Source organism: Thalassophryne amazonica, chromosome 17 (genome assembly GCF_902500255.1).
Source record: "Thalassophryne amazonica chromosome 17, fThaAma1.1, whole genome shotgun sequence".
In the NCBI taxonomy this organism is placed as follows: domain Eukaryota; kingdom Metazoa; phylum Chordata; class Actinopteri; order Batrachoidiformes; family Batrachoididae; genus Thalassophryne; species Thalassophryne amazonica.
Genome location: NC_047119.1, coordinates 31458606 through 31472318, shown reverse-complemented (window position 1 = coordinate 31472318; position 13713 = coordinate 31458606). Strand labels below are relative to the sequence as shown.

Sequence of the window (13713 nt, the reverse complement as noted above, 5' to 3'; positions counted from 1 at the left end):
TAGGTTTGAATCCCGTGAGTGGCATTTATTTTTTATTTAACAAGGCTTATTTAACCACAGGGTTCTATATTGCGTTCCCTTTTATTTATTATTTATATCAACCCAGTGATATTCACTAACTATACAGGTGGTTTTTATTTTATTTTTTTATTTTATTTTATTTTTTATTTTCACCAGTGGTGTGATGTGGCACAGCACATTCCAGCTGCTCGCACTGTGTTCGTGCACACGCACAATGGTTCATAGTTCCCCATTTCATGTTTGGTTTGCGGATTTTGATACGGTTTCTGCGTCTTTCGTGTTATGTGTGAAAGAGCTCTCATTACAAGTTTCTCTTTACTCAAAAAGGAGATATGAGGATAAAACGTGTGTACGGTTCATACTGTAACCCACACTCGAACAAGATATTTGGGTTATATCAACAAATGTGAGTGAACATATACAGAGTGCGACCCAAAATAAAACGCATCTGCATCCACATATACACAACATGCGCAGCTTGTGTTTGATTGCGTAAACCTCCAGTGGTGTGCTTCTGTTCCACAGTTCACACTGATTGTTCTTTAATACACATTTCAGCCAGTTGGATGTGCATATTATGTGACATAATGTCAGCTTGACCCTCACGTTGTTAAAAACTTCCAGACAGCACTGGTGCACGTTTCCGTCTGCAACCATTGTGTGTAAAGAGCCACTGAGTGCCTTCTAAGGCCTCTCGCTTTTATGCCCCCATGCTGTAATTAAGTTGTATGAGCTCAACCAAGCGAGTGATTTTACAAGGAAGAGAGTTCCTCATTTGGGATTTTAAACTCAAGAACGATACAAAACTGTGTTGTGGGTTATCGCTTTCCTGGTATGTTGTGTAACTTCTACATGGAGTGTTTGCGTGAGGTTTCAACACGCCCCTTGGAGCCATTCCTGAGTTTTATTTAATGCCCTGATTAATTACGCTGATCCAAAGTAAGTGGTCATTATAGTGAGTGAGTGCAGAAACATGTGATGACTGATCACTGGCATTTCCCATAAAATTTGAAATTTGTTTCCTAGAAATATGCTACAGCAAGGGGGGTCAGCAGTAGATGGCGCCATTGCAGCTCTTCTGTGTACCTCAGTGGTCAACCCACAGAGCATGGGGCTCGGAGGAGGGTCCATAATCACCATAAGAGATAAAACAGGTGAGTTTTTTTGCATTTGTGTTTTGATTGTGGTTTCTTCTAAATTGATGATGACGACAATGATGATGGAGTTGTGTTGCTCTCATGTCTGATGTCTACACAGGTAAAGTGAAAGTGTACAACTCCAGAGAGACAGTGCCACAGTCATTCAGTGCAAACCTGTTGAACAGATGTTCTACCGCAGGCCCGCTTACATCAGGCAAGTGAGATGACAGAATGAATAAATAACCCTAATGTCCTTCCAACATACTTATTGCAGTGTCAGATTGATAATAATAAACAGATGAATGCTTAAGTTCTGGGTCTGCTTACCATGTGAGGTGGAATTTAGTCTGAAAGAACATTGCTTTTGCATGAAGCTTGACTGGCTCATAAATATTAATAGATCCAGCCTCGCCAGAAAACTGACATTTGATGCAATAATATTTTCATCCTCACTTTTTTTAAATAGAGCAGTTTGTTGCATCTGTTTGGCGATGTGCTTCAACAAGATGACCTTTGAACTTGATTTTCAGCATGCACCCAGATAATGACCCAACTTTCTCTGGGATTGAAGGTGAAGGTCAAAGGACAAGGTCAAAAGTCATTTCTCTTTGCTCCTACTTGTGAACTAACATTTTAAATCTGACATGATCTGACATGAACTATGAGCTCGACCATCAATTACAGACAATATTAGGGTCATTACCGAGGTGCATAATGGAAATCAAAGCCAAGCTTTTTGCACATTTGGACTGAAGTTGAGGTTGAGGTTGGATAGAGGATAAGTCACTGAGGTCAAGGTAACTGTCAGCAGCAATCAACCTTGAAAATCAAATATCACTGTTAAGGATAAATTCAAAGTGTATTTGTTCTTGGTTTAACTGGGATCTATTAAAAAAAACAACTTTAATTTAATCTTGGTCTGTGAGCTTGATCTTCCATCCCAGACAATGTTCTCAAAATTGATTTATTTATGCATATCTTTAAAATATTGAGACAAACTTACTTTTTGTCACTGGGGTCAAGGTCACTGTCAACCTCTAAGGTCAAATATCAATGGTAAGGATAAAGGTCGATGTACTTTGTAATGAAAATACTGTGTAATTCCATTAGATTTTTATTTCCAAGGGATTTGTTTCTTCTTTTGATTACACGGCCATTCTGACTCCGACATAGACCAGAAAGGATCAAAGTTCAAGTGTTTTCTCAGGGATGTATCATGTTGAATTGAGCTACATTCTTTGCCAAATTTGCGTTGTAGGCCCTGACTGGATCGGTGTTCCTGGAGAACTGCGAGGCTATGAGGCCATTCATAAAGAGTATGGGAAACTGCCCTGGGCAAAGCTGTTTGAACCCTCAATTAAACTGGCCAGAGACGGCCTCCCTATGCCAGCCTTTTTAAGAAAACTCCTCAAGTACCCCATCATAAAGACACAAGTGGAAGGTTCATCACTCTGGTATGGTTTCTGACTAACTATGTTTGAATAGAGTCCATCAGTGGTCATTGTTAGAAAGTGTACTAACCTATATGAAGTCTTATAAAATACTGTCCTGAGGTGCCATATTATGCACCATTTTAACAAGTACTTCACAAGATGTTTTAAATAAACAGATATTGAAGTATGTAGCCAAAAATACATAGACACTGAGATGATACATCCTAAAATAAATAAATACATATAAAAAATAAATCAAACACTGTTTGGGTTTTCAAGCAGGACCTTGTTCCTGACTTGTTTCAACAAATCTGGCTGTAAAAATGATTATTAGGTGTGTTTTACTAAATGGTGATTTTTAAATATATACATTGTGCTGCAGAGTTTTTTTTTCTTGATGATTTTATATACCATAATTTAATAATGTAACTTAGCAAAGTTGTATTTTTCTTTTTTCTTTTTATTTTATGTACAACACAATTAAAATGATTCAAAACCCAAGGGGGCCAAACATTTGCACACAATAAGTCAAATCAGCATTACCAAAACTCATGCGCCGTGACCGTGTCAAATACCAATACCTACTTCAGTGAACAGTGCATAGAGGCAGCATTACTGGAGTGGGTGATTTATTATTCTTTTGCCCTTAAAGTTAAGTTTAAGCAGCATGTCAGGTCCACATTGGTCTGTGGATGATCCGTGTGGGATGCAAAAGTGGAAAAAGCAAATTTTGCTCATCACAGGAGTGGCACATTGCATCTGCACCTCAACTTTTCCAAAGGACTTCTAAGATCCTGCAGGATGTCCTGAGGGGACTAAATTAGTTACTTATAATGATTATTAGGGCCCTAGTAGGAAAAAGTCCTACGAGGACCCTATTGTAATTGCGCTGTTAATTATTATTATTATTATTATTATTATTATTCTCACTCTTGAAATCGAAATTTCAGCCTGTTCCCATGCTCACAAACTCACCAAACTTTCCAAAGTCATCCGGCCAGATCCGAAATTCGATATTTTGGGGGTGTCGCACATGGTCGCAGTGAAATCGCGAAATAGCGCCCCCTAGAAATTTTCAAAAACCCCTCCACATTGGGGTTTTTTCATCACAGCCTCACGACGCACAAAAAAGTCTGTTACCGTCATTGTGAAATGTCAACAGGAAGTCGGCCATTTTGATTTTAAGTTCGATTTTGAGGTAATTTTTTGCCAATTTTGGCCATTTCCAGTACTTACATTTGAACGAACTTTTCCTAGGGATTTCATCCAATTGTCTTCAAATTTGGTCAACATCATCATGACCCAATGGTGATCAAAAGTTATCAAAAGAATGTAATTAGGTCAAAAGGTGTGGCTGCTATGCGTGGGTTTATCAAACTTTGACAAGCTTTTCGGAGCACGCCGTTTCATTTTGAACGGCTGTCACGCTCACATACTTCATCGTAGATCCTTCAAACTTGCTGGAGATGATGAGGGCTCTGCCCTGAACATCTGCATATATTGACTTCCTACCTTTGCCATAGCATCCCCCGGTGGTAACAGGAAATGTCCTATTTTTACTTTAACAGGTCCTGATGTCACATAGTTAACCCAATCAACTTTATTTGAATTTTCTTGTCATTTTGACGTGATTTCCACATGTTGTATTTGAATGAACTCCTCCAAGGGATTTTGTCCAATGCACTTCAAATTTCTTCTAGATCATCCAGAGACGATACTGATCAAAAGTTATCGAAAGCTTTTCTTTATGTTGAAGGGTGTGGCCGCTGTGGCGCCGCCATTTTGACCCTTTGCCATGGAACATTATACTTAAACAGGTACTGATGTCAGATAGTTAACCCCATCAAATTCCTTCCACTTCAAAAACATGCAGAACAAGTTCTTGAACATAGGCAATGATCGCCGTGAAGTTATGAGTAATGGCGTCTGTGTGGTGGCGTGCCGAATATCGCCCCTTCACCATGAAATTACGTTCTTCCTTTTGACGCCCTTAATTTTGTCATATCATCATGAAAAGTGATACACAGGTCAAGCACGACAACCTCTTACAATTCATAGGGGTGTCGCCCATGGGGGGGCAAAATACCTCAATAGCGCCCCCTTGAAACTTTCAAAAAACACTCCCCATAGGGGTTTTTTTGGAGTACGGAGATGAAAATTAGTACACATGTGTGACTTGCATAGACGTACAAAAAAGTCCCTTGCACCATTGGTCTACTCCAAACAGGAAGTCAGCCATTTTGAATTTTCTTGTCATTTTGCCATGATTTCCACTCATTGTGTTTGAAGGAACTCCTCCTCTGGATTTTGTCCAATGCACTTCAGATTTGTTTCACAGCATCCAGAGATGATACTGACCAAAAGTTATCAAAAGCTTTTCTCTACGTTTAAGGGTGTGGTCGCTATGGTGCCGCCATTTTGACTCTTTACCATGGAACATCAAGTCATGATATCTCCTTTATGCTTTGCCTGATTGACTTGAAACTTCACATGTGTGATGATGGTTGGCCCCTGAACACACCTGGCCCCTCTGTTTGTACACTGAGCGCCCCCTAGTGGATGAACCATCAACATGTCATAACTCCTTCATGCATTGTGTGATTTGTTTAAAATTTTAACTGTGTGATGAATGGTTGCCCCTGCATGCACATGCCCACATCTGGTCACAATGGCACCCACTGGCCTGGGTAGGTGGTCACGCAGAACGAGGGCCCGTATATGACTGCTTGCAGTCCTAGTTTTTACTTGTATCTGTTACATATCCAAATAAAGCAAGACAAATATTTGATCATGTCTGTATTATGGTGCTACTACATAGAAGTGATGATTCATAACGTGTCATAGCGTAATGTACAGCGCACTGCCATATATATACTTATATATATATATATAGCCATATATATACATATACACGATAACACACAGTAATTATAAACTCTATATTAAAAAAAAAAACTAGACATGTACATGTCTCAGTGTGTATGAGTGTTGCATGGCCATACTCAAAAAACTGATGCATTGGATGAACTCAATTCCATACACAAATATATGTAGCCCCAACTCAAACAAAGCACATCCAAGCAAGATAATTTAATTTAATTGAGTTGGGACTACATATATTTATTAGATGGAAATCCTGCTCATAATTGAATTGAGTCCATCCAATGAGTCATTTGTTTCAGTATTACACCCCAAAATACTGACTAAATGGATTGGATTCCACCTAATACATATATGTAGTCCCAACTAAATTAAATTACACTGTCTTGCATGGATGTTTTTTATTTGAGTTGGGGCTGAGCGTGGAGAGGAATTCTGCAACATGTACAAGTCAGATATTGAAAAAATGTTTGAGCACACACTGTGTGAAGGAGGACCCCTAAGTAACAGGAACACCTGCAACCAGGAATCCATGAGATTTTCAGAAGATATTTTAAGTAAAATGGAAAATGACATCATATGCCTCAGGGGTGAAGAGGCTGAGCTTCAACTTCAAATTAAAAGGAAAGATGCAGATATTAAAACCCTGAAGGCCACAGTGCAAGATTTTGTTGAAACTGAGACATTTTGGAATGAAAAATTTGATAACCTCTCTGCTGAGTGTGCTCAAAATCAAACTCTCACAAGGGCAGAAGACGTCCACAGGGACCTACCTGATCTTGTGGAGAATACGTCTGAGAGAGATGGAAAAAGAGACTGAAAGGCTAAAGGAGGCGTGTATCATAAAGAGCTTGAAATGGACAACGCTGATAAATGCGCTGCTGAGTGCACCTCAAATCAACCTGTTACAGATGAAAATCATGAAAAGACTGAAATGGTGAAGATGGAAGCAGAAGACATCCAGAGAGACCAAACTGGTCTCATGGAGAATAACATGGAACAACAGGAGTGTGAAGTTGCTGAAAAAAAGAGATTGGGAGCCTGAAGGAGGCGCTGTTCCACCTACAGGTAGAAATGCACAAAATTCAAAAGAACTTACAAAACAAGAGAGACAACTGGCTAATCGCAAGCAGCTAATTGAGGAGCAGTCAAATTTCACAGACAGACTCAAACAAGATCTACGAACACTTCCAGAGGAGCTGGAGGCCAAACAGGAGGGGGCGACACCACAACAAGTGGAAAATATCCCAAATGAATTTAGCAATTTAAATGATGATGCAGAACCTGAGGAGACTTCAGATGACAATGCGGCTCATACAAACACGGACTCGGTGGCTGCTGAGCAACAGTCTGAAGGTTGGTGGTATCGGTGTGCTCGTGGTCTGCAAACAGCAGCAAATGTTTCAGGAATTTTCACCCTGGGTTTTGTAACTTGCATGGTGATAACACGGCACAGGATGGCATAACAGCTGCAGACTGACTGTCAGTCCATCACTCACCTTCTCTGCTGCTGAACCCTTGATTCATGCCTTCATCACATCCAGATACTGCAATAGCACTCTTCATGGTACATCTTCCAAAGTCCTCAATAACTTGCTCATGTCCTCACCCATTCGCACTCCCAAGACCACGTAAGCCTTGTTCTCCAGAATCTCCACTGGCTCCCAGCCTGTTAGTGAATCCAGTTCAAAATAATCTGCTCCACCACCACACTCCATCTCACAACCTCCGTTCTTCTGTCACCAACTTCCTTGCCATTCCACACAGGAGCATCAACCGACTTGGGGTGACAGAGCCTTTGTAATACCCATCCTCCTCCCTGTGCAACTCTCTCCAAAACAGCAGAGAAGGTGCCAACCTGTCCACCTTCAAATGTTTGCTAAAAACATCATTTTAGAACAGCTTTGATAATGTTTTGTTTTAGTGTGCAATTTTTGTAAAGTATATTTGAGTTTTTCAAAAAGTGCTACACAAATAAAATTATTTTTATTCTTCTTTCTTCTTACTATTTTGTTGTTAATATAGGTTCCAAGAATTTCGACTTCCACACGTATGTGGTTTGAGCCTGCATTTATTTGTGAACACAGATGCTCCAAAGTATCTCTGTAATCTGTCCCATCAAGTGCAGCTTTCAATGAAAACATGACACATTAATTCAGTTTAATGTCACGTTGTGACCTGAGAGTGTTGTTTCTCTTCCAGTGAAATCCTCTGCAATAAGAACAAGACTGTTCTGAGTAAAAATGTAACAATAAAGTTTCCTAAACTTGCCGACACCATGGAAACCATTGCACAGCAGGGACCGGATGTCTTCTACACAGGAAAGATTGGACTGGACTTAATCCAGGACATAAGAGCTGCAGGTTGGTGCATGTTGGAAAATGCTGTGCATGGAATTATCATATGAGTTGTAATGAAACTGAAGATGTGGGAGTGTTTTAGAAATACAGTCTTCTGCACATTTGCTGCAGGCGGAACATTAAAAATGGAGGATTTGAAGACCTATAAAGTGCGAGTGGATGATGCTTGGGAAGTTCCTCTGGGGAATACAAAGATGTACATCCCTCCACCACCTGCTGGGGGCGCCCTGCTTGCCTTCATTCTCTCACTGATGAATGGTATCAAGCATTATATCATCACACCTACATAAGCTGTTAGAACAGTTTAAGACTGTATGCTGTTTTTCTCTTAAAGGAAACCAGTCACTTCCCACTGTATTTTCTCCTGCTCCGAGTTCATTTGGCTTAATATAAGTTATAACTTTCCCAGCGAAACCACCACGACTCTCAAGCTTAGTACCTCTTTTTCACCTGGGCTAGTAAACACAGTCCATATGTGTGTGTTTACTATAACAGAGCAGGAATATGATCTTGTGCATGCAAAAAAAAAAACCCTTGCAAAATAGAATGGTTGAAAACACTGATTGGAAGTTTAATAAGTTTGAAAAATCTGAGATCAATTGTATAAAAAAGAACAAAGGTTTTCAATCCGCTGAGGGATAAATCTGGAATAGTGTTTAGAGGGGAATATGAACTTTGCTAAGCATTGAAGACATAGCTAAAGCAGTGTAAACATTTGGATTTCGCTGTCCAAGCTAATGGAAGAATGAATACACCACTGAATCTGGGCAATTATTTAATAACTGTGGCTTTTGGTTTTAGGGTAAGGAATAACAATTATTTGGTGGTCTTCTCATTGATATAATTTTGGAGGTCTAGGTTGCAAGGAAATACTACTAGTGCAAATAATCATAATGCTAATGAAAATGAACAGAATTTATATATATATACATTTCTGGCATCATTTGCATGGTAAATTCACTGCTCCCCACCCCCTTGGCCGCCACCGCATCACATTGCGCCCCTGAAACAGGTCCTCCAGTGTATCCACAACTTAAATTTGTTATTTTGAAATTCCAACCACCCTATAAAACTATTTCACCATGAAGACATCTGTCATGTTTTCAATTATTCAATTGACATCAACATGAAATACAACATATCTTTGAATCATATTTACTTTTTATTCGCTTATTAAATCAAATCAAACTGCTTGCCTTGAAACACAAAACTTTTTAATTTGACAAAACTTACTAATTTTTCAAAGCTCTGCTCATCCATGTCTGTGGCTGTCAGCCTGCTTCCTGCACGTTCTGGCTATGTGTGATGTGGACTTTACTGTGGTACTACTAACAAATGGCATCCTCCATGTGAGGTTTCTGTACTTGTCAATAGGAGTCAGGAAAGGGCTTAAGACCAAAATCTTGGCAGATATCATTATATTTCTGATAGAAAACACTGGATTTCATGTATGCTTAATTCACCTGGAAATGGATTGTGTGCATTTAATCTCAGTTGTGACTTTGTGTTTTCAGGATACCTCTTGACTCCAAACTCCCTAGATGGCAACCAGAAGATACAGACTTATCATCGCTATATAGAGGCTGTTAAATTTGCCAATGGGCAAAAGCAGAGCATCTGTGATCCCATCTTCAGTGACAAGAAGGTAGCTCACAGGTTTACACCTGAATCCCACAGTAACTTCAAGGTTTTCAGAACATGAGTTGGATTGTTTGTCTTTCAGAGTGCAGCTCATTTGATGAATTCCTCCTTCATCAACCACATCAGAGAGATGATATCTCCAAATTTCACCCATCCTAAGTCCTACTACAACATCAAACCTTCCTCTGATCACTTTGGGACGACACACGTGTCTGTCCTGGATGAGGATGGACTGGCTGTGTCTGCCACCAGCACCATAAACAGCATGTGAGCAGAAATTCTGGACAAAGATTCAAACCCCCTTCAAAATAATGCTCATCCTGTGGTTTTATTTATAATTCCGGTTGTTGTCCATCAGATTCGGCGGGGCTATTTACTCCCAGAAAACTGGCATCATCCTCAACAACGAACTGGCAGACTTCTGTGGCAGAGCAGACTCAGTCAAAGCAGGTAAAACTTGACCTTTCCATCTGACTCATTTGAATTAAACACACATTATATTGATATTTGGCCCTTTTGTCACATGACCGGTAGTCTGATTACTGTTGTAGGTGAACAGCCTCCCTCCTCAATGACTCCGGTGATATTGCAGTCAAAGTCCGGAGGGCTTATTTTGATTGGTGGATCAGGCGGAAGCATGATTACAACAGCAGTAGCCATGGTAATTTAGTTTAACATCTGCCTGTTTGCTTGCGCACCTGTTTGCACCCCTCATGCTTTGCTTACGTAATGTTGTTTTTTGTTTGTTTTTTTATTGTTACAGTCTTTAATAAATCGCCTGTGGCTCGGAATGAGTCTGAAAGACGCCATTGCTGCGCCGATTGCATTTGTTGATTCAAAGAACAATGTGAATTTTGAGGATCATTTTGATAAGGTGAACAGTTTGCATGCACACTGTCCTGTGACACTTTAAGGGCCCCTTCACACATAGTAAGAATGTGACTGGATTGTGCATGAATTGCGCATGAAGCAGGAATCGTATGCAATACGTGTAAATTTGTCAGCAGACGATCACTTTCGAGCTGGATGTGAAATTTGTCTAAGTTCCCCCATGAGTGTGGAGTTTCTAAAAGCAACATACGTGGTGCATGTGTCTCACACGTGTGCGCGTGTCACCCCCACCCGCTCCCTCCAACACGTGTCATGCTCGGGGGGCACACTTGCATAAAATGCTTATATGTATGTACACATCTGATCACATGGGGGCCAGACAGCCAGGTCTGAGCGCACACAGCACGGAGAGGTGCCTGTCAGGTGATTGCAGCACACTGACAGCTGGATGAAGGCTCAGTGCACACATTACAAACACAGAAACCACCGCTAGGACAGTTATATAAATAATTACAACAATACCTACATACGCAATTACATAACAAATTAGAAAATGAATGACCACTTAACACAGAGAATGACACATTGGTCTTGGCACTGAATGGACAGGGGGCATATTTGCTCACAGCTGTGGCTGTAAAGATCTCTGCTCCTGGACATCCCAGCTGGAGAACACGTACCGTGTTTTGAAGGACATGAACTTACAACATTCCTCCATGAGGCGCGTGTGTCTGACTGCTGTCCTTATGTAGAAATACATATCTTTCGCCTTTGCGCTGGGCTGCAGCGGCTGCACACAGCACACCTCGTCCATGTCTGTTGATTTTAGACATTTTTCTGCACCATTTACAGGCTAGCGATAGTTGCGTAGTGGCAAAGTTTCTGACTGGGAATCAGAGCATTTGTAAACTGCAGGTTCGAATCCCGTGGGTGGCATGTATTATTCTTTTTTTGTTCAGAGCAGCTGTGCAGTGTGGTTACACATGCTCCAGCTGCTCACACTGTGTTCCCGCTGCAACGGTTTCATGCAGCACGACACTGTCGCATGCACGAAACCGTTGCAGTGGGTTTGTTCACGCCTGCCCTTCGGCTTGATGGTTTCATGGTTCGCTCATACGAGCTATTTTGCCATGATTTGCCCTGATTTGTACTTATTTGAACTATGTGTGAAGTGGCCCTATGTATGGTGGCCATGAAGAGCAAAACATAACACTGAAAGAAGCTCCGTGCTCATGTGCATTTAGTGTTGTCCATTTATGTGATTTCCAAAATGTGTGAATTGCAACAAATGGAGAATTAGTTTGATTTACATGAGAATAATAAAGCACACCACTCCCATATTAGCAAAGCAAACAAGAGTCAGACTAGCAACAGCTCATTTTGCAAGACAGAAATAAAGCAATATGTACAGTACAAGATACACAGATTTCTTGATTGTCACTGTGTTGCGTTTAATGTTGTTGTGTTTTCCACTTCAACGCCGCTATAACACAGCCCATAAATAATGTTTATTTCAGTTAAAGTGATCTCAGGTTGAATAACAGTTTAAAAAAATTGAAATTGAAATTTTAGAATTTAATGTGCCTGTAATAAATTTATTAAAATAATTCAGGAGTTATGAGTGGTGTTAAGTGATGTGTTTGTGTTCTCTTAGGTGGTGATAGATGGACTGAGAGCTCTTGGACACAGTGTTGGAGACTGGAAATATTACTTCAATGTGGTGAATGCTGTGGAAAAGGAGAGTGGCTGCATTACAGCTGCATCAGACCGTCGAAAAATGGGAACGGAGGCTGGGTACTGAACCTGCAGACCAAGAAGATGAATTTTAGCCTTAAGTACTGTGAATCTCTGCAACTGTGACGACAAAGCTGAGCAATGTCGGCCGTTTTCCTTTCAAGATCAATCTGGAAAATCTGGTTTAACATGACTGAATCACTTTCATTGTTCACATTCTCATGCAAGTTGCCTCAGATTTGGGACGTTAATGACTTATCTCCAGTTAGCTCAATGACAGAGCTGCTTCAGATCTGCTCTTACGTATAGTCTAACATGAGCCACAACAAGACCACCTTATGTTGTCCAACAAAAACAAATATACCGTGGTTTTCTATGAAGTCTTTTAATATCTGTGAATCATTTATTTTCTAGCTGAACTATCATTTCTACAGCAGATGTACCCTGGCAAGGTCCATATGCAGTGGTGGGTGCAGCTAACCAAAAAGTTAGCTTCAATAACTGTTAATCCGCTAACTGAAAAGTTAACTTTTATCAAGCTAAACCAATAAATCCATAAAAATTTAGCGGAAGTTACAGATAAAAGCTAAACCAATAACTTTCAGTATTGACTTCAGTACACTGGCAGCTATTAACACAACGAGTCAGCACTTCTGTTTCAGATCAGCCTTCTGTCAGCAAAAGAGACCTGGTGACCAGAGAGAAAGATGGGAGGAAAAAAAAGATAATTTATTTTCACACCATATTGGCCTGCCAGCATATCACTGGAGTCATTCACAGGCAGACAGTTTGATTTATGGTTATAATTTTAAACAAACTAATTCCGGACAAGTTATTGAAATTATTGTCACGTCTGTCGCTTTACAAAGTGAAAATATCAGCTATATGTTTTAGTTTTCAAGTAACGCACTAATTTTGAAGGTTTTAGCATTGAGACACACATGCCGCAATGCATTATGGGAACATTAGTTTCCTTATCTTTTTTCCTCCCTCTTCCTTTCTCTCTGGTAGTCAGCTCTCTTCTGCCTGCAGAGGATAGAGCTCTACCATTCATGGCTGTCTGTCTGCTACAAAACCTGTAACAGGTAGGCACTAAAATCTTTGATTTCCGAGTTTACAAATGTTTTGCTTTAACTGTTAAGCTTTATTCACTATGCCCACAAAAATATGTTAGGGGTCTAAAAGGTATCAGAACTAAATTTATCGGAAACTAATTGGTCCGCGGATGGTTTTTAAAGTTATCTGGAAAGCTAATCCGCTAATGAAAACGTTAGCTTCAATAATTAGCGGTTAGCGGATTAGCAGAACTGTGCCCACCACTGTCCATAAGTGGTGGGCACAGTTTGACAATGACAGAATATTGTAATTCTTTGTAATTTTGCCTCTTTGCACCATTACAACAAAACTGACATGAAACAATGTGTTTGTGCAACAGTTTTTCAGCTATAATTCAGTAGATTCAACAAAAGTGAACCATTAACCTTTGAGGAACTACAGTCATTAAATTCATATTCCCTCCATTTTTGGAGCAAACAAATAATTATACAAACCAATACTGAGATTATTTTTCATAAACATCATTGCTTTTCCAGGCAGTTATTTTGTATATATTTTTTCTTTTAGACAAGTTGGGGGAAGGATATATGAACATTCCCAAGACAATATGTCTTGAAC

At 40.0% G+C, this 13713-nt stretch overlaps 1 protein-coding gene across 1 annotated transcript in view; it reads left to right on the top strand.

Moving 5' to 3' along the window:
* ggt5b (gamma-glutamyltransferase 5b) overlaps window positions 1-12388 on the top strand; it is a 29143-nt gene extending 16755 nt beyond the window's left edge. The window contains exons 2-12 of the mRNA XM_034192616.1: window positions 1048-1175; window positions 1279-1374; window positions 2419-2614; window positions 7676-7836; window positions 7945-8091; window positions 9348-9478; window positions 9557-9741; window positions 9833-9924; window positions 10026-10135; window positions 10238-10348; window positions 11960-12388. Coding sequence (XP_034048507.1) covers window positions 1048-1175; window positions 1279-1374; window positions 2419-2614; window positions 7676-7836; window positions 7945-8091; window positions 9348-9478; window positions 9557-9741; window positions 9833-9924; window positions 10026-10135; window positions 10238-10348; window positions 11960-12106 — 1504 coding nt within the window. The 3' untranslated portion in view covers window positions 12107-12388. The remainder of the gene's footprint in view (window positions 1-1047; window positions 1176-1278; window positions 1375-2418; window positions 2615-7675; window positions 7837-7944; window positions 8092-9347; window positions 9479-9556; window positions 9742-9832; window positions 9925-10025; window positions 10136-10237; window positions 10349-11959) is intronic.
* The last annotated feature ends 1325 nt before the right edge of the window (window positions 12389-13713 follow it).